Source organism: Mauremys reevesii, linkage group 23, assembly GCF_016161935.1.
Source record: "Mauremys reevesii isolate NIE-2019 linkage group 23, ASM1616193v1, whole genome shotgun sequence".
NCBI classification, from domain to species: domain Eukaryota; kingdom Metazoa; phylum Chordata; order Testudines; family Geoemydidae; genus Mauremys; species Mauremys reevesii.
In genome coordinates this window covers 17,265,562-17,291,204 of record NC_052645.1, presented here as the reverse complement: position 1 = coordinate 17,291,204, position 25,643 = coordinate 17,265,562, and the positions used below count along the sequence as shown (strand labels likewise).

The 25,643-nt window shown below is 52.3% G+C and overlaps 4 protein-coding genes across 8 annotated transcripts in view; 2 read left to right on the top strand and 2 right to left on the bottom strand.

The window, feature by feature from the left end:
* Positions 1-5,303, bottom strand: part of FAM167B (family with sequence similarity 167 member B) — a 7,719-nt gene extending 2,416 nt beyond the window's left edge. Inside the window, exons 1-2 of one of the 2 annotated variants that reach the window (XM_039511594.1) lie at positions 4,765-5,303; positions 1,436-1,846 (exon numbers count right to left, since the gene is read on the bottom strand). In XM_039511594.1, the coding sequence (XP_039367528.1) occupies positions 1,436-1,750 (315 nt within the window). In that variant the 5' untranslated portion in view covers positions 1,751-1,846; positions 4,765-5,303. Of the gene's footprint in view, positions 1-1,435; positions 2,010-4,764 lie in introns of those variants that run through there. The other variant, XM_039511595.1, reaches the window with a different exon arrangement.
* LOC120389205 (myotubularin-related protein 9-like) lies at positions 2,071-16,322 on the top strand. Of its 2 annotated transcripts, XM_039511586.1 has the most exons (13): positions 2,071-2,292; positions 2,792-2,925; positions 5,298-5,625; positions 6,160-6,219; positions 6,992-7,100; positions 9,470-9,595; positions 10,656-10,829; positions 11,298-11,515; positions 11,888-12,049; positions 12,645-12,786; positions 13,126-13,346; positions 14,736-14,887; positions 15,129-16,322. In XM_039511586.1, the coding sequence occupies exons 1-13, from the start codon at positions 2,093-2,095 to the stop codon at positions 15,305-15,307; spliced, it is 2,205 nt and encodes a 734-aa protein (XP_039367520.1). In that variant the 5' UTR covers positions 2,071-2,092; the 3' UTR covers positions 15,308-16,322. The 2 variants fall into 2 exon arrangements, with proteins under 2 accessions (XP_039367520.1, XP_039367521.1); XM_039511587.1 differs by lacking the exon at positions 6,160-6,219.
* Positions 16,014-25,643, bottom strand: EIF3I (eukaryotic translation initiation factor 3 subunit I). Its single transcript, XM_039511591.1, has 11 exons — positions 25,512-25,643; positions 24,132-24,224; positions 22,597-22,684; positions 21,898-21,963; positions 20,803-20,952; positions 20,572-20,699; positions 20,015-20,125; positions 19,415-19,504; positions 17,849-17,922; positions 17,553-17,645; positions 16,014-16,466 (listed from the first exon to the last, which is right to left on the bottom strand). The coding sequence occupies exons 1-11, from the start codon at positions 25,512-25,514 to the stop codon at positions 16,385-16,387; spliced, it is 978 nt and encodes a 325-aa protein (XP_039367525.1). The 5' UTR covers positions 25,515-25,643; the 3' UTR covers positions 16,014-16,384.
* The window catches only part of TMEM234 (transmembrane protein 234), a 38,123-nt gene continuing 37,335 nt past the window's right edge, over positions 24,856-25,643 (top strand). For 2 of the 3 annotated variants that reach the window (XM_039511600.1, XM_039511599.1), the window contains exon 1: positions 24,856-24,955. In XM_039511600.1, the coding sequence (XP_039367534.1) occupies positions 24,913-24,955 (43 nt within the window). In that variant the 5' untranslated portion in view covers positions 24,856-24,912. The remainder of the gene's footprint in view (positions 24,956-25,643) is intronic. The other variant, XM_039511601.1, reaches the window with a different exon arrangement.

The window sequence follows — 25,643 nt, the reverse complement described above, 5'->3', positions numbered from 1 at the left end:
GACAAACCCCGAGACATGCGAACACACACAGACATGTAGACACCCAGCAACAGATGGACAGAAAGACACACGGACAGAGATAGAGATACACAGACACAAAGACACGCACGGACTGAGAGAGACATACAGATGGATGCACAAATATACAGAGATGCATAGACAGAGACAGACACCCACGGAGATATCTGGACAGAGACAGAGACACACAGAGAGGTACAGACACAGACACACAAACACAGAGGCACAAACACACTGAAATGTGGAGACAATCAGAAAGACAGATGTGTGCGAGCACTGACAGACTCGTGGACCGAGCTGGGGACAAACATACAAACACACAGTTGCACTGACGCAGACACACACACACACAGGCCGTGTCTACACTAAGCAAAGAAACGTTTCAACAAATGGTGCCCGGAACACCTTGAGCTGGCAGAACATGTGCAGCCCCCCCACGTCCGCACATCCGAACTGCCCAGACCTTTCACAAGCATTGACTGTAACGGTTGGTTGCAACCCCAGGAGTGAGGTGTTTCCTTTGGGTCCAGCTGGCTACAGGGGCTTCCCCTTAGCACGGAGAGGAAGCCATGACCCTTACAGCTGCCGCAGGTCAGCTGGCCCCCCAAACTCCAGCCCACAAAGCAGTGCCGCACGCTTGGAAATCTGTGAAGCCCTCATGCCTACAACAGGGCACTGGGGAACAGGTGCTCCAGGAGTCCCAGAACGCACTGGGCCAGCCCCAGATGTGAGATGTGATGCTTGCGGATGCACCAGAATGGCTCAGGGAGGAACCATGTTGCCATGAATCCGCCCTGACTCACTGCAAGGGTAAAGCAACCAGCCCTTCCTGGCAGGGGGACCCCCTGCAGAGAGAGAGACAGCTCACACACACACACACACACACACACGCACGCACGCTCAAAGACAATGTCAATCAAGGCCTATAAACACCAGAGTTAGGGAGAAAGGTAGGCACCGAAATGGGCATGTTGGCGTCGAAACGGCTCCTTTGTACATGGACAAGCCAATGCCAAACACCAGCTGGGACTCCGGGGACACTAAGCCAGGGAATGAGCCCTGCTCGAGGTGCCGAGGGCTGAAGTAAGCAGGGTGATGGAGAACAAACCAGCCTCGTGCCACCTTTAAAATTGACCCCCCCTGGGCCATGGATGTGACACCCAAGCCAGGTACAAATTGAACCGCTGAGCATCCAGCCCATGGCAGGGGCTCTCTCCTCCTCCCCAGCATCCTCATAGTCCCTCCCTTTTCCCCAGGCGTTCTCTTTAGCCCTGGGGATGTTAAGCTGAGCTCCGCAGCCCAGGAGCCCTCCTGCTGCGGGGCCTGGGATAATGGTTTAAGAGCTCTTGCCTTCTCTGTCCCTTGCTCTTCTCCCACAGAGGCCGTGCTCCCAACAGAGCTACCAGGGGGTACTCACCAGCTCCTTCCTGAGCCACTCCAGGGCATCATCCATGGTGGCAAACCCACAGATGCTCCTGGACGGCACGTCGGCTTGAGTCCCCTCGAGAAACACCTCTCCGCCCTGCTCTTCCTTCAGCGAGCTGATGGCTCCCTCCTTGACCCCGTTCCTCCAGGACTGGCTCTGCACGCGGGCCTTCCATTCCAAGTAGGAAGGCCTCCTAGTCTGCAGCTTCAGCTTGGCCGTCAGGGCCTTCACGCTGTCCAGGTTCTCCTTGTCTGAGTTCGACTCCTCTTCCCCTAGCTCCTTGAACTTCAGGTGGCTGAAGGACATGGTTGTGCTCGCAAGGTGCAAGAGAGAGGAACGTTTCCCTCTGGCAGAGCTGGCTCGCTCTGCGTGTGTGCGTGTGAGCAGGAGAACTATTTATTTCTGGAACGAACAATAAAGCCTTGGAACTCAGTGATGATTATAAACGAGCAGGAACTTTAATTGCCTGGAGGCCTGGGGAGGTGTTTTTTTTTAAAAAAAAAAAAAAGTAGATTATTGTCTCCAGCTGGGAGGAGACACCCTGTTCTTTGAAAGGAAGTTTCAATGGGGACATAAAGGATTGTAGGAGCGAAAAGTAATTTGTCCCACGGACGTGCCTTCCCTTCCCGGTCTATTATTGGGACAGAAATGAAACTGCTTCTCCACCCAGCTCCGAGATCAAGGGAGGCTGAAAGGTCACTTGAGATTCAAGGCTGCTCCAGAGCCATAGAAAGAAAGAAAGAAAGAAAGAAAAGCTCAGCTCTGTTCATGGCTTTTCCTGCCCACCCCCAGGCACTTATACAGCCCCAGAGCAGATCATACGGTGCAGATCGTGCAGGAGCGGAGAGGTTAGAGGAAGGAGAGGCCTGGCATGGAGGGGCTGGTGCAGAGTCCCCAAGAACACTGGCGTTCATTGCAGCGGGGGAGGTCTGTTCAGAGTCCCTGAGAAACTCCTCGGCCACGCCAGGGAAGAACAGCAAAGGACCCCTGCAGGCAGCATGACCTGTTCTGCAGCCTTAGCCACATGGCTGATATGCCATGTGAGAGCTGAATGGGCACCTGGCATCTCACAGTATCTCCCCTACGGGTCACCGTTTGGGCCATGCTGAGTCGGCCACGCACCCCTTTGTGATACCTTCAGAGGGAAGGCCAAGCTGGGGTGTGTGGGTTTGCTCTGTGCCCCCAGAGGAGTCTCTCCCCAGCATGTCAGCTATAGGGCCTCCTAGACCCACAATTGTGCTAATAAATCCCACCCTTTGAGGGCTCTCATTGGTCACCCGCCTCCCAGCCGTGCTCAGGGCTTCTGGCCAGGTCACTTTAACCAGTGGCTTATTTGCTTCTCCACAGCTGTGCTGCATTTAAGGTGGAGCCCAGGGGCCCTGGAGAGAATGGACGACCTAAGGAGATTGCAGTGCAGAGGCAGAATGCAGCATTTCCAACCCCATACAGAAAAACAAGGACCATTCAGCACAGGGTGACAGGTAAAAAAATGCTTAGCCAGGGACCGAGAAGGAAACATGGGGTATATGGGGAACAGGGAACGTGGTGGTAGGTCTGGGCAGGGGCCCTTGAGGCTTCTGAGTAATAGAGATTGTGGCACTGGTTGCGGCAGTGGGCCTGGGGGATTCTGGGTAATAGAGATTGTGGCGCTGGTTGCGGGCAGTGGGCCTGGGGGATTCTGGGTAATAGAGATTGTGGCGCTGGTTGCAGGCAGTGGGCCTGGGGGATTCTGGGTAATAGAGATTGTGGCGCTGGTTGCGGCAGTGGGCCTGGGGGATTCTGGGTAATAGAGATTGTGGCGCTGGTTGCAGGCAGTGGGCCTGGGGGATTCTGGGTAATAGAGATTGTGGCGCTGGTTGCGGGCAGTGGGCCTGGGGGATTCTGGGTAACAGAGACTGCAGAGCTGGGTCTGGGTCACTGAGAAGGTGGCGCTGAGGCTAGGTAAAGAAGCCTGCAGTGTCTGGGGGGGAATTGTTTACCAGTCACGACTCACTGGGCGTATTTCTGTCAGCCAGCCGCACACCTCCCGCCCCTCCCCGGCCTGTCTCTAGCACTCTCTGACCGGAACGCCCTTAATCTCCCCAACTCCCTCCCCGGCTGAGGGATCGAGACTCTGTCCCCTTTCCACAGATTCAATTCTTCCCCCTCCCAAGGTGCCCGAAGCCAGGAGCCCTGTGCCTCCAACGGGCAGGTTCCCCTTGTCTCCCCTGCCCCCCCCAAAGTGAGGCCCTCTGTCACCCTGGTATCCCCAGAACTTTACTTCCTCTGCTGCCCCATCCTCCCCAGGAGGGCCCCCATCATCTCCAGACTGGATTCTTTCCTCCCCTACCCACCCATCATGGCCCTGAGCCTGCAAAAAGCCCCCTGCAGGGATTCAAAGGCAAAGCTCTTGGGTCCCTGCGAGACCCAAGCCTGGGCGCATTGCATCTGCACAAGCCTCACACCCAGGAGAAACTAAATCAAAAACTGGAGCCAGGCCACCTTAAACCCGACATCCTCCCTCTCTGCTTCTCGGCCTCACCCACACGGCAGCCTGCTCAGTTCCTGTTGCTGTGTTTCACAACCCCTGCATCAGAACATGCTTATCACCAGCTTCTCAGAAGCAGCAGCTGCCGCAAGGTATTGCATGCCTGCTGCAGAAGCCACTGTGCCCATCTCCGTGGCGCATTCCCTGCTGCCAGCACCTGGGCGCCCCTGGGGCATGGCTTTTCCAGCCAAAGAATTCCTTTGCGGCCCTGATCCCAGCGCTAGAGGTTTGGGCTCAAGCTCCCTTTGAGCAGGATCTGCCCCCTCCGCTGACCCAGCTCTCCGACTGCAGCCTGAGGGTTGCCATTCCAGAAACAGGTAAGGGCAGTGGCCGTTGCTGGGGGCCAGATGTTGGGGGGGGGGTATTAATCACTTGCTTCCTGCTGCTGCTTATTCCGAAAGAGAAGCCTGTTCCCCAAGATGGGGAAGGCATCCCTGCCTCCACCCCTTACTTCGGGAGAAGGGGGTTTGAGCAGGTTCTGTCTAATGTCCCTGTACCGAGCCTGGCCAAGCGGAGCAGCTCTGGTTTTAGGAAGGGGTCTATTCTGGAGCCCAGCGTGCCTGGGAATAGAGGGAGGGAGCTAACTGCAGAGAAGGGGGCTAACCCCCTCAGCCCCCAAGGATGAATTATAGATTGGAAGCTCTTTGGGGCAGGGCTGGGTTTGTACAGCTCCTAGCGCATTGAGGCTCCTCCACGCTTCCGCACTGCAAATCCTAAATAACAACAATAGCCTCTTGCAAGGTAGAGGCTGCATTTTGACCTGCAGCTAAACACATCAGATTTCAGTAATAACCTTTAAATGATAACCCCGGGGATGACGCATATGGCTGCACCACCACCCATGTAGACATACGCAAGGAGAGACAGAGGCGTGGTTCGTCAGCCTGAGCAGAGGCCTCGGTGCTGGGAACTCCTCCTCAAGTGCTAACCCCGGCTCTGCCACTGAGTCCCTCTGAGCCCTTGAGTAAATCACGTCGCCTCTCGGTGCCTCCATCGGTAAAGTGGAGCTAATGACACTGACCCACTCCCAGGATAGGAGCCAGGGCTGAATTAGGTAATGCTCCACCCATGCTTTGCAGATGGAAAGCTCCATGGGCCCTAAGCAGTGATAAATGTGGGTCGTTTAAAAAGGGATCTAATAGAGCAATGGAGACTAGACTGCAGGGGATGACCCTGTATTGGCCTAAGACAGTACAGTGGAAAGAGGGAAGCATGAACCTGTAGGAGGGGGTGGGAAGGAGATGGCACAGAGAGGATGCGCTGCGCCTCCCACGGCCTGTCCCCCATCTCACGCTGAGTCTCCGTCTCCTTTGGTGGCCATTTTAGGTGCTGGCCAAGGACTTTGTCTGGTCGCTGTTGCCCATCAGCCCTTTGGGAAGGACCCCGTGACAATTCTTTGGGGGTCTCTGTGCCCCGTGCTCCTTGCCAGGGTTCAGCTTGGCACCGCTGCCATCGCCATGGAGTTTGCAGAGCTGATCAAGACAGCGAAGGTGGAGAACGTGCAGCTCTCATGCCCCGGGCTCCCACCGATCAAGGGGACGCTGTGCATCACCAGCCATCACCTGCTGCTGTCGTCCCAGCCCGGGGGCAATGGGGAGCAGAGCACGGTGGAGCTTTGGCTTCTCATCCGGAATGTGGACGCTATTGAGAAAAGGTGAGTCTCCCCTGCCCTCTCTATGATGTCCCACCGGGGAGGCGTGTGTCCGACACAGTCTCACCTTCTGAGTGAGAGAGAGAGAGAGAGAGAGTCTGTGGGTGGTCAGAGTTGGGAGGGGCCCATTGGCGTCAGTGGGAGTCACGTGGCTCATGCCCCCAGATCTGGGGTGGGGGTGGGTGTGTGTTGAACCAAGGGTCTGTCTCTTGTTTACAGGCACCACTCACATTCTTCACCATCCATTTATCCTCCCTTGGTGCCCGTCCGCCACGGTGACCCAGAGAACAACAGAGTGGATCTCACCAACCCTGCCCCCAGCACAGAGCAGGGGCTGGGACGAGACACTGAACTCTGCCTTCACCTGACATTGCTGTGTGTCCCAGTCGAGCGCTGCATCCAGCATGGGGCGAGCAGCTGGTTAGGGGACAGAACAGGCTTTCGCCTCTTTTTCCATTCTCTCCTCTGCCCTTGGGGCTAACCGGATGGTGCAGCTCAAGCCCTGTGCAATAACCTCTCTTCTTTTCTGTGACTCAGTGTTCAGAACCTAGGCTGGTACCAAACCTCCAGGACTAACAGCTCCCACCGAGACACCAGGTTTGGCTCTTACCCCTGTATTGCCTCTAACCCACCTAAAACGCCTGGCTTGGCACTAACCGGTGACCAGCTTCCCGCTCACACAGCTGCGCTGGGCTGGAGCACCAGGGACCTGCGTCTGCAACGCTTGCTTTAGTATCCTCGCCGCAGAGAGGTGGGGAGGACACAGGCCTCACTGCTTCTGTCAGGAGTCGGGGAAAGACAGGGGAGAAGGTGGGGCCGGGCAGCCAGAGTGAACGGTGCTTCCATCTTACTATTCAGGGATGAGCCAGCTTTCCGCTGGTGACGGACAACGCGCCTGAGCTGCTCCGGAAGGACTGGAAACCCCTGTCCTTTACACCCAGGGGACAGGTGGAATAATACACGCTCTAACTCACGCTCCTTATCATCATCCCCTTCAGACCCTCCCATGCACATGCTCCCCCATTTGCACTTACACGTGCACAGACACAGCCACGCTTCCACAATCACACCTTCACCCATCCTCCAGGGCAGCCGTGAGGGCAAACAATGCAAGCAACTGCCCAGCACAGACGCACCTCTCCAGCAGCCTGGGCAATAAAGTCACTAGACATATTCTTACACACGTATGTTCTCATGCAACACTCAAGTTCTCACCTGCCTCTTTTTACATACATGTACCTATGCTCACACGCAAACACGCTCGCACGTGCAGCAGCTGGACTCCACCTTGGGGGTTTGGATTGTGGTTGATCCAAGAGACAAGGACATAGGGTCTGACTCCCAGCTCCTGTCTGGCATCTCCCCACAGGACTGCAAGTTCCTTGGGCACAATCACGCTCAAGTGCAAAGACCTGAAGGTGCTGCAGCTGGAGATCCCGGGTATGGAGGAATGTCTCAACATCGCCAGCTCCACTGAGGTCAGTCAGTGCCAACTGGTGGCTCGAGATTCGTTCTCTGGAGAAGGGAAGGGAATGGCCTTTTGGCCACCCAGAGTGTAGCTGGGGGCTGGGCTGGGCTTGGAAGGCAGCCAGATGCAGCTCCTGGAAAGATCCTCTCCCCAGCCTGGAAGGTTTTGACATTTGGCAAGAGGAAGCGCAGTGCCCCTGTGGTGTTTGCTTTGAGTTCATCATTAACGTGGGTAATTATTGACTTCCCTCTGGCCCTTGTTTGCATTCAGCTCTTAGGGGCTTTATTGGAGGCACCTGCTGGGTCCATCTCACTAGCACATGGCGATGACCTAGGGGCACCCTGTAGCCCAGCTGAGAGCTACACTGAAAACTTGACCAGGAGCTCAAAGGCCTTGGCTTGCAACCCAGTCCTGCTCCCAGCCAACTCAGTGGAAGTTTTGCCATTGACCTGAACGGATGTAGGATCAAGACACCCTCATCTTTAATGTGAAGGTGTGGCCCAAAGAGAGTGCAGTTCCCAGCATGCAATGTGCCATTTTGATTCAGGTGCTGACTGCATTGCATGCTGGAACCTGTAGTTTCCAGGGGATGCACTTCCATATGGAAGAAAGAGAAAGTTGATAGTAATGAATATAAATCAGAAGCTGGGAATTGTAGAAAACTGATAAAGGGAATCAAAGGGACATAAGGAGAAATCTATGGCCAGCACAGTAAGGAGGTTTTTAAATGTATTAGGAACAAAAAGCATCCTGACAATGGTATTGGTTCATTATGAAATGGAAATGGTAGAATGCCGAAAAGATAGAAATGTTAAATAAATATTTATGTTCTGTATTGGGGGGGGAAACAGTCTCGTCAAATGGTGATGCTCCATTCCACTAGTATCACTGGAGGATATTAAACAGAAGCTACTAATAGACATTTTTAAATCAGCATGTCTAGATAACTTGCATCCAAGAGTTTTAAAAGAGCTGACTGAGGAGCTCATTGGACCATTAATGTTGATTTTCAATAAGTCTTGGGGCATTGGGGAAGTTCCAGAAAACTGGAAGAAAGCTAATGCAATGCCAGTTTTTAAAAAGAGTAAATGGGATGACCTGGGTAATTATAGGCCTGTCAGCCTGACATCGATCCTTGGCAAGATAATGGAGCAGCTGATATGGGGAGTTGATTAATAAAGAATGATAATGTAATTAATGCAAATTAATATGGGTTTATGGAAAATAGATCCGGTCAAATAAACTTGATTTTTGTTTTATGAGATTGCCAGTTTGTCTGATAAAGACAATAGTGTTGACATAATATACTTAGACTTCTCTAAAGCGTTTGGCTTGGTACCACAGAGACATTTTGATTAAAATACTAGACCGATCTAAAATTTACATGGCACACATTAAATGGAATAAAACTTGGCTCACTGATAGCTCTCAAATGTAATTGTAAATGGGGAATCGTCAGCAAGTGGGGTGAACTCTGCGGCAAAAAGATCTAATGCGATCCTGGGAGCCATAAACAGGGGAATCTCAAGTAGGAACCGAAAAGTTATTTTACCTCTGTTTGGCACCGGTATAGCCGCTGCTGGAATAGCGTCCAGTTCTGATGCCTGCAATTCAAGAAGGATGTTGATAAATTTGAGGGGGCTCAGAGAAGGGCCACAAGACTGATAAAAGGATTAGAAACCTGCCTTAGAGTGGTAGACGCTCAATCTATTTAACTTAGCAAAAAGGTGGTTAAGGAGTGACTTGCTCACAGTCTATAAAGGTCTACACATATTTAATAGGCTCTTCAGTGTCGCAGAGAACTGTCTAACAGTATCCAATGGCTGGAAGTTGAAGCTAGACAAACAGAGGGGAAATAAGGCGTACATTTTAACAGTGCGGGTAATTAAGCTTGGGCCAATTTACCCAGGGTTGTGGTGGATTCCCCATCACTGACACTTTTAAAATCAAGATTGGATGTTTTTCTAAAAGATCTGCTCTAGGCATTTGGAGGGGGGAGTCCTCTGGCCTGTGTTATACAGGTCAGACTAGATTATCACACTGGTCCCTTTGGGCCTTAGACTCTAGGTATGAAAGATGAAGACAGCTGTGAGCTGCACTAGCTCTGTGGCTGGCACACAGCCCAGCTCAGCTACTTATTTTGCCATTAAGACTTAAAATTAGATTTGGGTGCAAAGAAGCCCTGAGGCCCAGTGGGGGTGGTGTTATCCCCTCAAATAGCTGCTGTCTTTGCATTAGCTGCATTCTGGATGCAGGATGGCTCTAGTGGGCTGTTCTAGCCCTTCCCTAGCACGTAGTTAGTATTGTGTGGGTGCTGGTCCATATACTATGAATAGAGACCAATTCCATGTGTGTGTTCATCCTTGTTCTTTCTTTTAGGCCCTCTCTTCTGTGGATTCAGTGATGATGATGTACCCGTTCTTCTACAGACCCCAAAGCATGAAGCTCAAGGATGGATGGCAGCTTTACCCCCTCCAACATTACTACCAACAAATCGCCTCAGAGGTGGGTATGGAGGGGCAGAAACCTTTTCAATGCGAGATCAGTGAGGGGGAAAAGATCACTCCAGAAATGTCCTTCAAGGCGGGGTGGGGGATTGAGCCACTCCATACACAACACACAGGGCAAGGAGGGAGTGGATCATTTCACACATGGGGCATCACCCCACACGCAGGGCAGAGACTGTGTCAGATCCATGCAGATGAGATGGCTCATGGGGTGGGTAATGGCAGGTGCACTGGTAAAGGGAGAGGCTTGTAGCAGGAAAGGGGTTTGGTCAGGATGCAGATGGCACATAAAGTGTCTGAACACGGAGGATGGGCTGGGAAGTGGAGATGCAATGTGGCATCTTTCCCTCCACGTTGCTAGGCCAAAGCAGCCTGGATCTGAGGTATTGGTTGGTGCTCTGGTGACCTATAGGCAGAGGTGAAAATAAGCCGGTACAGTGCAGTATGGCGTATCAGGAAGAAAGTGCCAAACGTACCAGCTGGGCCACTGATGGGGGGGCAGGGGGCAAAAGGGGCAGCTGCCCCAGGGCTCTGGTGGCAATTTAAAGGGCCCACTGTGGCCAGGAGCCCTGGGGCTCCAGTGGTGATTTAAAGGGCCCGTGGCTCCTGGCTGCTGCCTACCGTGCCAGCGGCTGGAGCTCCGGGCGGTGCAGCCTGGGCAGCGCTGAAAGGCTGGCTGGAGGGGGTTGGGCCAAGGTCCCACCCCTTCTGGGGGCCCAGAGCCTCCCCACCCCCCAACCTTGCCCAGGACCCCGGCTACCCTGCATACCGGTAAGTCATTTCAGTTACTTTCACCCCTGCCTACGGGAGATGAATTGGTGAGTGTCACTCCAGCCCCAAATGGGACAGAGGCCCACCCTCCACAACAGGCCCCCTCGCTGACAGTCTTAGCAGAGAGGGCAAGGACGAGCTGGGCTGTGGAGATATCTGCTGTACAGGTGGGCCCTCCAGGGTAGAGTAAAATATCCATCTGGGATAGACGCCCCCCACCCCACCCACTCTGTCCCCCTGGGGTGAAAGCTGTAGGAATCAGAGCCTGACACTTCTGTATTTCCCAGACAAGTGCTTGGAGGCTGAGCTGCGTTAACGGGGATTTCACCATCTGCTCCAGTTACCCACCAGCTGTAATTGTACCAGCCACAGTGGATGATAAGGTCTTGAAGAAGGCTGCCCGGTTCCGCCAGGGGGGACGATTCCCTGTCCTCAGCTACTATCACAAGAAGAATGGGACGGTGAGTCTGTTTCCCTCTTAGTTTCTTACTCCTCTCCCAGCTCATCCTCTCGGAGGGTGAATGAGAGTGGGAAAGCTTCTGCAGATCAGTGCTTCCCCTGTCTATCTGCCACCAATAGCACTATAATCAGAGGCGACCTCTCTGAGGAGCCCAAAGCACTTAGCCAACAAATTGAGCCACTTCTGGGGTGAGGCACTGCAGCTGTTGAGCAGCTCACAGCAACACTGCACAGCTGTTCAGTACAGGAAGTAACAAAGAACAGTCTCCAACAAACGGCAAGGGGAAATGAAAGAGCCAGAAGAGAACCACCGAATCCAAGCTGGAACTCAGCCAGGACTCAGAGCAACTGGGTTTGCCCTCAGAGGTCTTCTAGCCAAGTACCAAACAAGCCAAAGCCTGTGTAGCTTAAGGTCTGTTTGCAGTAGTGCACAAGGGGAGGAAAAACAACCTTCCTCCTCTGCCCTGCAGGTGATGCTCCGTAGCAGCCAGCCACTGATAGGGCCCAACAGGAAGCGCTGCCAAGAGGATGAGTTGCTGCTCAGCGCCGTCTTGGATGGAGGGGAGCGCGGCTTCATCATCGACACCCGCTCAGCTCAGGCAGCCAAGCAGGCTCGGATGATGGGGGGTGGCACAGAGCCCAAGTCCTTCTATCCCCACTGGAAGAGGCTGAATAGGCCACTGGAGAGGTAAGCGCAGCAGCTCTCTCTAAGCCCCCAGCACGGAGGCCGGTGGCTTCACCTGCAGTGCATGGGGATCTCTGGCACGGCTCTTACAGGGAGCATCGACATTTACGTTAGGCGTTAACCCCCTGCCCTTTTGTCTCCATTGGCACCATATTTGTGGCTGTGCTATGCCAAGGCCTGGCCCAATCATTACACTGGTGGTTACTGGCCCAGTTCTGCAACCGTGCCCCCACCCCCAGGAACACTGGGACAGAGGCTCCAACTTCCCCTCCTCCTCAGGTGGTGCAGACTTATGGAAGGAGCCTAGAAACCATCCCACACACACTCCCCCCCAGCAACACCCTGACGGCTATCTCCTCCTCCCTCCCCTCTCAGGGGCCGCCCGCTCCAGGAGAGTTTCATGAAGCTGGTGGAAGCCTGCAACGACACTTCCCTCAGCATGGACCGCTGGCTGAGCAAGCTGGAGGGCTCCAAATGGCTGGCCCACGTCAAGGCGGCCCTGAGCACCGCCTGCCTGGCCGCCCAGTGCATGGAGAGGTGAGAGGAGGGGGTGGAAGGGGCAGGCACTCAGCTGCTTTGGGGACAGTGTGCTGAGTGGTATCACCTGCTGCTCTGAGCCCTGCTGCCCCCTGCAGGCTCTTGCCAGTTCTTTCCCCCTGGAAAAGGTCTTTGTCAAGAGATCAACAGGCTGTATGTGAGCGGGGGTTCCTGGGAGGTCCCCGGCCTAGGCCCTGGAGCCCAACAGGGAACAAAGGACACCCTTCTGTTCCCAGTCTTGCCACTGACTCCCCATGCAGCCTCAGCACAGTCACGGCCACCTTCTGTATTAAAAAAAATGTACAGGAGGATTAATGATGGAAGGTACTGAGCATTAGCTAAAGCTCCTCAGCTGGCTGCAGAATACCCACAGCTGTCAGCATCCTGGTAGCCTTGATCCACCCACAGCGACAGCCTAAGGCATCCGAGCTGTGATTCAAACACCGGTCCTGTCCCCTCCTGCCCCAGGAGGCTCTTGTCACCCCTGGGCTCTGTCACTTTTTCACTGGGCGCAAGTTGGGACTCCACCACTCACTGGCCTGCAGGGGCCCAGGCACTCTCCTTCTGGTGACTGCCGCGCTGTGTTTGCCTTCAGGGAAGAGGCCTGCGTCCTGGTGCATGGAGCCGAAGGGACAGATGCCACCCTGCTGGTGACAGCTCTGGCCCAGGTGATCCTAGACCCTGACTGCAGGACGCTGACTGGGTTCCAGGGGCTGCTGGAGCGGGAGTGGATTGAGGTAACTCCCCCCCACACACACACCCCCAGGCCACCATCCCAAAGCAGCCTGGCCCTAGCAGCTCCAGCCCCCGAACCCGAGAGCTGCAATAGAGGAGGATTAACCCAGCCCACATCTTAGAGCAACACCAGCTTGTGGTTGGGGTGCAGGGACGATGCTCTGCCTCATCAGCCCCATTACACCAGCTCCTCCTCATCCCTGGTCCTCACCCAAGGGCCCCACTGTTCTGGGAACAGGCAACTCCTTTGTATAGCTCACCCCCCCTGGGCCTGGTGCCCACTCATTCCAGCCTTCCCCCACACCCTCACTGATGGATTCCTTCTGCCCTTGACTTTGCAGGCAGGACACCCATTTCACTGCCGCTGCGCCCACTCCGCATACTCCCATGCCCGGCTCAAGCAGGAGGCTCCCATCTTCCTCCTCTTCCTCGACTGTGTCTGGCAGCTGGGGCACCAGTTCCCCTTCTCCCTGCAGTTTAACGAGCACCTCCTGCTGGTGCTGTTTGAACACACGTACGCATCTTGCTACGGGACCTTTCTGTGCAACAGCGAGAAGGAAAGGTGAGTTCCCAGGGATCTGTGAAGGGACAGCTATCCGGAGAGCAGGGCCAATACTGATCAAAGGAGCTGGGCCTGGGAGATGAGCTAGCAGGACTGTGCCTGCCCCCTCCCAAATCTAGTTTACAATCCCCTGGGGCTCAGGGGGAAGCCCCCACCCAACTGATAAGTGATCTCACATTAGTGTTTTCACGGGGGAAGGTTATCACCCCTGCCCTCTCTGACCTCACCAGTTACTGCCAAGTCATCCCACACGGATTGTATGTCTGGCTTTGCAAGGCACCAGAGTGAAGCAAACGGCACGTGCCTGTCTCTCTAGCAAGCACTTATCACCTCCCTGCATGTCCTGCTCAGACTGGCTTTAGGAGACCACACCTGTCGGGGCGGTGGTTCTCAGCCAGGGGTACGCATACCCCTGTGGGTACACAAAGGTCTTCTAGGGGGTACTCATCTAGATCAGCGTTTCTCAATCTGGGGGTTACAGGACAGGTTTAGGGGGGTAACAAGTGCAGGGCCAGCATTCGGGGGTGGCATTAAGGGCAACTGCTAAGATAAGCTACATCCCTCAGCCCTGGGCGGTGGGGATTAGATTTCAGCCAATGCCCACAAGTGGAAAACAGGCTCAAGTACACTATTTTTAGTCCCATTGATTTATTTTATGATATGGTAAAAATGAGAGTCAGCAATTTTTCAGTAATAGTCTGCTGGGACTTGTGTATTTTTGTGTCTGATTTGGCAAGGAAGGGATTTTAAAGTGAGCTGAACCATGCGCTATGCAAGACAGATCAGACTCCTGAAAGGGGCACAGTATTCTGGAAAGATGGGGAACCATTATGCGAGGGGATAGGCCAAAACTTCCAAACCTGGCTACTCGCAGCTAGGGGCCTCGGCCCTGCCTTAGGCAGTCGACTAGGAGTGGCATAATCTGCAGAGATGGCCCAGCGCCTGCTGCAGCCCACAGGGCCGGAGCAGCTCCCATGTTACCTGAGTTGGTTGGAGCCAAGCAGCCAAACCAAATTCCCATTGACAGGCCCCTCCTCTGTGCATGCTTTGGTGTCTCTACACCTGAAGGGGCAGGATGAGCTTATTCCCTCTCTGCCTCCACCACTGGCTGTACAGCCACCCGTGGCCCCGGCTGGATCAAAGCCCAGCATAAGGTGAGGTGGCTTCTCACCCAGGCTCCAGCATGAGGTGTCTGCTACTCCCATGAAAGGAGTTTAGAGCTAAATTTACAATGCCCTGCCAGCTTCTGCTTCGGCAGGGGGCAGGAGCATCAATCCCAGCCCATGGCCGGAGCACGGCCCTAGCTCCAGGAGCGGTTAGCCCTGTAGGCTGCCAGTGCACTGCAGAACCCCAGGGACAGGACTAAAATGCTGCTCGGTGCACATGCAGGTGCTTGTGTCAAGTGAAGGAGAAAACTCACTCCCTCTGGTCCTGGCTGAACCAACCCAGTGAGTTGAAGAAACACCTGAATCCCCTGTACACGTACAATGCCCTGGTCATTTGGCCGTCCGTGGAGCCTCAGAGCCTGCAGCTCTGGCAAGGTAAGTGCTGCCCAGGCATTGGCCTTTAGCCGGCTACTCCTGAAATACAGGGGTCTCCTAAACCACACTGCAGGGAGCCTGCATTCAAGCGGCAGGAACCTTGACTGCTCCCCTCAGTCGCTGCAGGGAAGAGCGTAGGAGCACAGGCTGGGGACAGCTGCTCCAGTTCCAGCCTCTTCCTGCAGGGCTGAGGGTAGGAGCTGGGGGCTCCACACTAACACACACTGCATGTGTCTGGCAGGTTTGTTCCTCCGGTGGATCCGATCCTCTCAATACTTAGATGAGGCCTGGGCAGAAATCCAGCGACTCGTGACAAGCTGTGAAGATACCCCAGAGGGCAGCGCAGGGCGCACACTGTGCCACTCACAACCAGATGCTGCTTACCCACTGACAATCACAGGGACCGCAAATGAAGGATGAACCAGAACATCGGTGGCTGCAACAGAACAGCTGCTGGCTCAGGCTCGGCCACATCTCCCACCTATCACTCAGACTGCTCCAGAGGCAGCGAGGACAGACGCTGCCTCTTAGGGAGTAGGGCTTTGTGCTGGTCACACGGGTCCTGCTGACAGCAGGCCAGGCTCTGAGCCGAACGCACCAGGCGCACAGGGAGCAGAGGACACATGGGGGCAGGCACGGACCCAATCTCGTGGCACAATGCTTTGAGCAATTACAAAGTGCAGACTAGGTTTGGTACAGTAAAATGGTCTCTACTCATGACATCTCCTTTCAAGGGGGAACATTCAGGGCATGTCTACACTGCGATAAAAAACCCGCAGCCCTGAGGCTGAGTCTGGGTCAGCTGACATGGGGTCGCAGAGCTAAAAAAGAAGATATACAGCACCAAAACCTTCCTAGTGTAGGAAGTAACCGTTCCATGAGGAAAGTCAGCTCAAGTCTCACTTCCTGCACAAAGCAATGGGTTCATGTGCATTTGTCAGCTGGAAACATAGCAGCCAGTATTTGTTTTCTGGCTTGTTTACAGATTCAGTGATTCTGGGTATCAGTGAAGGGGAGATGCCATTGGACAGTGATGGGTGGGTAGGAGATTTATCCAGGGAAACAGAGAACCAAGCTGAGTTTACCCACAGCCACCGCAAGGACTGATACGCTTTAACTCATCTGGTTATAAAAAAGATTTATATTTACCATTTCCTTTTGAGTTTATTTTCCCAGACTTATAAATATCTCCAGCAGGGCAGGAAGTTAGTGTCCACAGCAGCAGGGAGCAAGCTGGCCCATTCTTCCCTCTGGTCTCACACCACTCAGACAAAGCAGCTGATCCGACCATTCCAGGTTGGTTTCTCTTTTAGGCTCACACCCTCAGCACCCACTCCCAAGAGCTCTATGCTGCCACCCATTGGAACAGACTAACTTTAAGTCCAGACAAAACTCCAAGAGAGGAGCCAATGGGGGGCTAAAAAAAAAAAAAAAAGTGAAAGTGGGAGGAAAAAATAAAATAAAATAAAGAGGGTGGGGGAAGAAACAGGAGCTGCTTCAAGCTTCAAATTCGAACTCAAAGTACTGCGGGTCAAAGTAATGGATGCGAACGTAACCATCTTCACCGCCACTGCTGTAACTGCAAGGGGGGAGAGAAAGCCAGATGAAACCACTGCCCTGCACTGGGACCTCAAGAGTTTGAGGTCAATGACACCCTTTTAAAAACCCAGGCTAGTAATCCCCACTTCATCTAGTAAAGGATTTTGATATGGGACAATGGTATAATCAGGGGATGTAACCCAGTAAAGATTTTGGGTCTCACCTCTACAAGGATGTGGGAGCTAAGAGCTAGTGAGTCTGTGCCTAGGATGGATATTCGCAAAAAGCTATTACTGGATATATAGGATCAGCAGATAAAGACAGAAGAGACCTATTGGAATCATCTGTCAACCTGCCCTAGCAGAGAGGTCTCCCATACTAAGAAATTAAAGTTAATGTTTAAAATCAAATTTACACAAGTTAAGAAGAAGGTACTGTACATCTGGGCTTGGGTTATGGGGGACTGCAAGTGTCAGCTACAAGGTTCACGAGGTACATACATACCACAACCAGCACAGATCCAGATTGGGGTGCGGGAGTTTTTAAAGTGTCAGTGGATAAGTGGGCTCAGGTACGCCACCCATGGAATGTATTAAGAGTCCAAGTCAGTATCGGTGTAGGGAATAAGTATACGGGTGGGGTGCGTCCCTTGGTTCATCAGGGAAGGAAGTGGGTTATTTCCCTAGTTGACAGTCTCGGTTACTCGACCTGGTACTGGTGATGTCCCGTGATGTGTTCTATGTAGATGTCTCTGGACCACCTACACGAGATCTTAACCAAGAGCCAATACTTCCAAAGAGGCTGGCGGTCCCCCTACAGGGCAGGGAGGGTGTCCTAGTTGGCCTTGGGTTCTCTACATCTCAAGAGGAGGGGGATTGGGATTGGAACAGCAGGAATAGTGTGCGTCAGCACGAGGAGTCTATGATGTGACCAAGCTGGGGATGCTGCAGGTCAGAACTGAGGTCTATTGGCAGAGTGTAGCTGGGTGCTACAGGGAAAGCAGGCAAGGCCTAATTGTACTGTAGGGGGGGAAAATGCATCTAGCACATGCCTGACCCTAGCCAGCATTTCAGTCAGCACCACCATTGGTTTTCAAAAGCCCAGGGAACCCCAGCGAGATCCCTACCTCTTTCCATCAGGATGGAAAGCAACACTGTTTATTGGACCAAAATGACCCTTGATTCTCCCAAACTCTTCTTCAACACCCAGGTGGAAGAACCTAGGAACAATGAAGATGGTTTGGGTTATTCCAAGAGGCTCAGAGCTCCAGTTATGTCAGAACAGAGTCTGGCCTGCATTTCACCCCAAGAGTAACTCTTCCATTCAAGTGACACTACTCCAGCTGTACCAGGAAAGGTGTCTTCAGGCTGTTACGAACACACCCAAATCTCCCTCCTCATTGAAGGAACAAGAAGGACCAACCTTGCCTCGAATTTGCCAATCCTGGTAGAGGTTGTGGTCACATCCATGGCTTCTTGTCCACCACCCAATACTACCTGCAAATAGGAAGAAGCCAAAACAGTCTCAGATGCTGCTTCAGTCACTCTCACTTGGCAGGAGCCAGGAACTAGAAACTCAGTATAGCAGCCAGAGCAGACTAGTGGGAAATTTTCTCCTAACCCAGCTGGTATCTGTGGCTGGAGCGGTACTATTAAAGAGCTCCCATGGGATTTCTTGCCTCCAAGACACATTTGCTAAAAGGGGATCATTTAATAAGCTGTGAACTGGAGGCTTAGCACTCAGCAGCACAGTGCAAGACATGGTGTCATTTCCTGGGCTCTTTGTGCACTAGAAGTGAGGTTGTCACCTGTCCAATGTTCAGTGTCTCAGTTCTGTGTGTTCTCATGTTACCTGTTTTATACACACACTTCCTGATCCAGCCAGAGGTGTGGGAACCCTGTTCAGCCGGGATTTTCAAAGGTGCCTAAGGGAATTCAGCACACAGCTCCCATTGAAATTCAGTGAGTGCTGGGTGCCCAAATCCCTTAGGCTTCTTCAAAACCCCCAGTCTCCATTCTCACACTGCACACTCCAGTGCTGCAGTGCTTCTCTCCCCTTAACACTCCCACTCCCTGCAGATAGATGGGTTGGTGGCAGGGGAGGGATATTACAGAAACACCAACTGACCTCTAGCTAGTAATGCCTGCCAGTGCTGGGATATCAGAGATGTTTTTAGCTGTTGCCAGCATAAACAACACAGGGCAGGCCAGGCTCATAAGTGCTCTCTGCTCCCCTGACAGACTGAGATGGGGGGACAGTTCCCAGCTGCCTGGTTGCTGCTGCAGATTTCAGCACTCAGGAAACTGAAATAATCCCCCTCCTCCCCTCCACACTGCCTTTGTCAGAAGCAACACCAGAGTAAACTATTTTAATTGAGGAGTGTCTTCTTTCAGTTCACACCTCCCGCATACAGGATGGTGTATAATGGAGAGGTCCACCACAAACACGCGATCAGCATTTCCTGATCTCACCTAACATCTCAGAGGCGACAGAAAGGAAATGCAATACCAGGATTTAGAGGGGCAGGGGGGGAAGGGAAGAGGCTTTGGGATGCAATACTAAAGGCATAATTAAACCCAAACCAGGGGTGCATACAGAGGGAAGATGATGCATGAATGAGCCATAAACCCTCACACACTTCATGAGTGATGCATAGAACTAGAATGAAGAGTGCACTGTGGAGAACAGTCCTGCATTAATCCCTGAAGGATGGAGATGACCCAGTCATAGGAGCTAATTACAAGATTCCTAGGATTTGAACACTCTCCCCCACAGCCCCCTGGAAAGCCACCCAAAACCCATCTATGCCTTGCATCCACGCCAATCCCCTCCCTGCACGCTACACTCTAAAATCCTATCCTGTCACCCACACTTTGATACTGTTCTAGAATCCTGGCCCCCTGGAACAACGTGGGGGCCAGGGGAAAGAAAAAGTCATGTATGACATGACCGCAATGAAACTAATGCCATTCGTATCAGTTAGCTTACGTGATCAAAGATGGGGGAAAGAGCTGCAGAGTTGACAGGCCGCTCGGTCCGGAACGACTTCTGATGCTCGAGAGTCGTGGAGTCAAACAGCTAGAAGGCAAGAGGCAAAACTGGTTATTCTGATGCTGAATGGGAGGAACAGCCATTTATAAGCAGGCTCCCAACGCTGGGAGTATAGAGTGGAAAGCCAACCCCCTCCTAAAGCCCTGGAGCGCTGCCTCGCCTCCACAGGTGCCAGGCAACTCCATCGCCTCTGAAACAGTTAGCGACAGGGTTCCCAACTCTTGCAAAAGGCCCAAACACGTCTGAGCACACAACTTGGAGCATACAAGCCCCCCTGCACCTTGTGCCTGAGACAGCACACTTGAAATCACTGCATCATCTGTGCCTATTCATCTAGCCAAGGTAAGCCCCCCCCACTTTACTGGACTTGTCCCACTAAGCAGATGTCTACTTTGAGACAGAGAAAACTTGGCTCCATAGTTACCCATAAGTTTCTAGGGAGAGGGAAATAGACATTCAAGGCAGCAATATCTCTTGCGTTTGCTCTCAGGGCCATCGGTCAGTGAGGTCCACTGAGGTAGGGAAGGGAGGTCTCACCTTGGCTGAGTTGTCCTTGGAGGCGGTGATAAACATGGTCATGTCCCTGGAGGTCTGGATGTCATTGATCTGCTTGGTGTGCTCCTTGACATTCACAAGGAGCTCCCCTGACTGGGGCATAAACACAAGACAGAATTAATGCTACTGAGCCATTGCTGAGAGAGGTGCAAACCATCCCTCATGCACAGAGGTCCCAGTTACCCCTAGCATCCTCAGTGAATTATATGGTGGTCCTTTCTGGCCTTAAACTCTATGGCTCTAAACCACCACTGCAACGGTCTCCTCATCCATTTCTGGACTGCAGCCCAAACTGACACTCAGGGCAAGTCTGCACTAGAGCGCTACATCTTTCACACCCCTGAGCAGTGTGCGTTACATCAACTTAAGCAGTAGTTTAGACCAGTCCGCCACAGCTGTGTACTTCAGTTGGCGGCCTTCTGGCTACACCAAACAGCTGCGGGTTTGACTTCTGGCTCAACGCTACGTGTATCTTGTGGCACCCAGTCCCTCTGTCCTCAGTTAAAGAAGAGGGCAGCACTGCTCCTCATGACAATAACCTTGGCACTGAACTGGTTCAGCTCTCCATTCTCGTGTCCCGCGATGATGAATTCACCCAGGGGGCCCCACACAGCACTAGTGATTTTAGACTCATTGCATGGGATTTTCATATAAGGCTCGTCGCTTTCTGCGGAGAGGAAGGGAAGAGTTAGACAAATGACTATTTGCAGGTGATCCAAGTTTTCCCACAGTCCCCATCTTCCATGCAGGTATTTGCCTGAATTCCTTACCAATCTGGCTGGGGTCACGAAGGTCAAAGAAGCTAACAAAACACTGATACCCCATCTGCTTATCTGTGGAGAACATGATGATGTTTCCTCCAAAGTCAAAGCCGCAGGTTCGCACAGCTGAGTTAGTCTTCACCAGCGCAAGCTGCTTTCCTAGACACAGGAGAGAAGCTGTTAGATTGCACCAGACATCCTCACCCCTCCCTTCTGCAGGGTGAATGGTAGTGCTGAGCTAGCCAGTATGCAATGCTCAGATCAAGAGTGGGCTAGAGTCTCTACAAAGCATTTCTTAATTTTCCGAAGTGCTTATGAAAAATCCTCCCTGGACCAATCTTTACAAGTCATAAGATTAGCGAGTACCATCCATTTCATCACATAAATTTCGCTAAGCAAAGATTGGAAACTTGGTCTGGGTCTTGCCGTCAGCAATGATCAATCTGTCAACCGCTTAACGCACATATCTGTCTATTCTGATTGCTCATCTTTCCACCGAGTATTTCGCTAGGCCAGCAAGTTCTGTTCTGAGCGGTGACACGTGCCCCACAGTCATCTCTTTAACTGGTAACAAGTCAGTCTCAATGCTATAGGTCAAAGAAGCATTCTGTCTTTCTGTGGACCTCCTGCCGGACAACTTTCCTACTCACAGGATGACACCAGTTCATCCACTGAAATATAATTTACAAGACTGGGAAACTCATGTGTGCACATATATGGTTTTCTTTAAAATACTGGATGAATTAGGCACTCGTGAAAGTTAGGATACTGGCCAGAGATAAAGCAAATTATTCCGCACAAGTTACCCACACCACTCTGCCAATGCACCTCAATCCTAACCTGCACCAGCAGTCCCTGGCCTTTTCAGGGCAGTCACTGTTACTTCCTGCCAGTTTGGATAGTGAGGGAGTTACGAAAGAATATTCATTAGTTGGTAAAGGTCAGAATGAGACCAAACCCATCTTCACCACTGGTCCTAAAATAGAATTAGAATCCTACCTTATTTCCCTGCCACCCAGCTCAAGGCAAATAGATTTCATAGATAGAACTATTCTCTAATGAGAGAGTTTAACATGCCCCCACACTCCAATATTCTTGTCTTACCTGTTTCACAGTCCCAGAGCCGGCAGGAGTTATCTGCAGAGCCAGTAAGCACATGTCTTGTGTCCCCTGCATCATCAGTTAGGGAATGCCAACAAATTCTCACACCCCATCACCCCAAAAGGCCAATATCCACATTTTATCATAGGATACATAAATACACAAGATATGCAGTAGCTACAGTATTTATCTAGAATCAGAAAAAAATCATGCAGATGAAATAACTTTCATTCCAACATACTATGTCCAGGCACTTACGCAGAGGGAACCATAACTTTGAATTTCCTGCTCTGGAACACTGAGTTCAACTCTTAAATGCAAGAAACCTGCATTAAATGTAACTATTTTATCACCTATCTGTATTGGTGACAGAAGGTCACTTTGAAATTCAGGCATCTTTTAAGAACTCCAGAGAAACTGTGAACGTGAGCACAGTAGGTCAGTAAAAAGTGATGTCTGAATAAGTGAGGGTGGAACACACCGGCCTGCAGTTCATTTACTATTTCAAATTGGAGGTGGGGGGAGAAGGAGGGAGGGAGGAAGAAGCCAGTGGAGAGTAATTGAAAGACCAGGATACCAGCAATAAAAATCACTCATTGCAGTGCCTGCCACCTAGTGTCCACAATAAAAACACCCCACTTCACACACGAGAAGAATCATCATAAACAAGCAGACAGGTAGGTTTCAGTCACCAAAGGATACAATCTGCATCCACACACCAGACAGCTCCAGTATGGCCATTGTAAGTGCCAAGCCTCTCTCCATTGATTGAGTACCAGACATTGACAATCTGGGAAAGCAAAACAATTAGTCAAGCATCCACTTTAGATCAAATTTCAGGAGTAGCAGCTGTGTTAGTCTGTATCCGCATAAAGAACAGGAGGACTTGTGGTACCTTAGAGACTAACACATTTATTTGAGCATAAGCTTTCGTGGAGAAGTGGGCTGTACTTTAGATCAAGATGCTAAATAAATGAATGCAATTTATTTCCATATGGTCTCATCATGGAGTATCTCAAGTCTCCATTATGTTCTTATGTTCAGCATAATATAGCTAATGGGCAACATCACTAGAGGTAGTCGGACAGGAATGTTAAAGGGTGGAGAGGTCAAATTATGTAGAGAATGAATGAGCATGGATACACCGGGAGTACGGTACACTTTTTGTATTAAGAGATGCTATGTCTAGATGGTATGGCAACAGGTACTTTATAAATGCAGCAAGACAGAATAGATGTTGAAAACCAGCAGAGATGGCTCTCTACATGGGTCTGGAAATAAGTTTTGAAAAGGATTGGGAGGGAAAAAGGCTGTCCCAGATGTGGCAGTGGGAGAGGAGAAAGAAATATATGCTGTTCAAGTAAGACAGAGGAGACACTGAGAACACAAATTTCAGAGTAGCAGCCGTGTTAGTCTGTATACGCAAAAAGAACAGGAGTACTTGTGGCACCTTAGAGTCTAAAATTTATTTCAGCATAAACTTTTGTAGGCTACAGCTCACTTCTTCAGATGCATAGTATGGAACACACAGACAGGAGATTGTTCTCTGTATATGTAAATATCTCCTGTCTTTGTGTTCCATTCTATGCATCTGAAGAAGTAAGCTGTAGCCTACAAAAGCTTATGCTGAAATAAATTTGTTAGTCTCTAAGGTGCCACAAGTACTCCTGTTCTTTTTGAGAACACAAAGAAGTGTTAGACGTAGAAAAACAATTTTGTGAGGGAACCTGAAGAGAAGGCAGGTTGGTTTTATACTAGATCTCAAACTGAACAGGAAACAACGAAGGTTTCTAGGAATGGGAATAACTGTTTCCAGGTATAGGAGAAGAAAGGTACATCAAACCCCCTGGACAAAATGGATTTTCAGACTATACAGATGATAAAATACAGTTTAAATTACCAATTTTTATACAAAGTCTCTGTAAAAGCCAAACACTGTATAGTGCCACCATGCAGGACTGAGAACTCTGTGGGATAGGTTAGAAAGATGGAAACCCATGGCTACTCCCAAGTCTCAGCCTCTTGCAAAATGGAGTCACTATAACAACTTGCTAAACTAAAAACTGACCCCATCTCAGGTATGGTTTTGTGACCCCTCACCATAATATTAAACAGGTTGCAAGAACTTTCATGTTTTTAGAACCCTGTTTAAGTTCTCTTCCCCCCCACCCCACCCCACCCCCCAAAAAAGTTTGAGAGACATGAAACACTTCACACAAAGGCTCTGGAATACTTACAGGATCTTTGGCTACTGTAAAGAGTAGGTCTCCTTCACGGTTATATTTGATTTGAGTAATGGACCTCTCATGACCTTGCAACAGTATAGGTTTCTAAAGGGAAATAGATCATTTAAAAAAAATAATCCAGTATTTTAAAGCAAAACTACAAGCCTCCGAGCTTTATGATTTGTGCAAATAAACAAGTACAGAGTTTCCATCAAACACAACCAGAGCTAGTCCATTTGCTCCTGTTTCTACCTTTTTATACTGTGAAACCACCGTAAGAAAACCTCATCTCCCCAAAGAGATGGAGCTAAATTCATCCCTAGTGTGAGCCTGTTAGTCAACTTTAGCAGAGTCCAGACTCCCCAAACCAGACAGCATTACCGGCTGTTTATGTTCCCAGGCTGCTAGGTCTCACTGAGTAGCCCTGCAGGGGAACCTGTCATCTCACAAACCCTAACACTTCTGAGCCCAGCAGGCTGAAACAATGAGGACTGTGGATTGAATTCGACTCTCAGGGCCAGAAAGACCTGCAGGAGGTTGCTGATCCCACCCAATGAGGGGGCTTTATCCCCACACCACTGGCTGTGCCAGGCATTTCCTCAGCTTAAGGATGGAGATCCCTGTGCCACAGGGCCCAGGAGGCTCCTCACACTGGAACCCAGCATTACACTGGAGTGGCGTCAGGTGCCATGTTACACTGGGAAGCCCCTCCCTCTCACACACACACACACACCCAGAGGGGATCTCAGCGGGAGAGGGATAATGAGGCGCACTAGGGCCACGAGCCTGGTGGATGCGCTCCGGACCAGAGAGAAGAAAGGGCCGTGATGCCAGGGGTACAGGCTCCAGGCTGGGAAGAAGGGGAGCACCGTGGCGCGACACCGCGAAAAGGGGCTCCGGGGCCGGCTGGGGGGGGGGCGCGCACGACACCGCGGGGCGGGGCTCCGGGCCCTGCTGGGGGAGGGGGCGCACGACACCGCGGGGAGGGGCTCCGGGCCCAGCTGGGGGGGGGGAGGGGCTCCGGGCCCGGCGAGGCAGGGGGGGGGCGCACGACACCGCGGGGAGGGGCTCCGGGCCCAGCCGGGGGGGGGGGATGACACCGCGGGGAGGGGCTCCGGGCCCAGCCGGGGGCGCACGACACCGCGGGGAGGGCTCCAGGCCCAGCTGGGGGCGCACGACACCGCGGGAGGGGTTCCAGGCCCAGCTGGGGCGCACGCCACCGCGGGAGGGCTCCGGGCCCAGCTGGGGGCGCACGACACCGCGGGGAGGGGCTCCGGGCCCGGCGGGGGGGGGGGGGAATCCTGACTCCCCACAGAGCCGCCGCCCGTCAGCCTCCCCCGGCCTGGTCTCCCCGGCCAAGGCCCCCCCATTCCCTCCCGGCCCCGCACTCACCATGGCGACCGCTCAGCCCCGGCAACAGCCTGCGCAGCGCTCCGCGTGAAGGGAAGGGGGAGGAACCACATCCAGGTCAGGGGGCGCGGCCGGGCCGGAAGTGAACCGGCGCCGCCATGGTCTTTGGGGGTG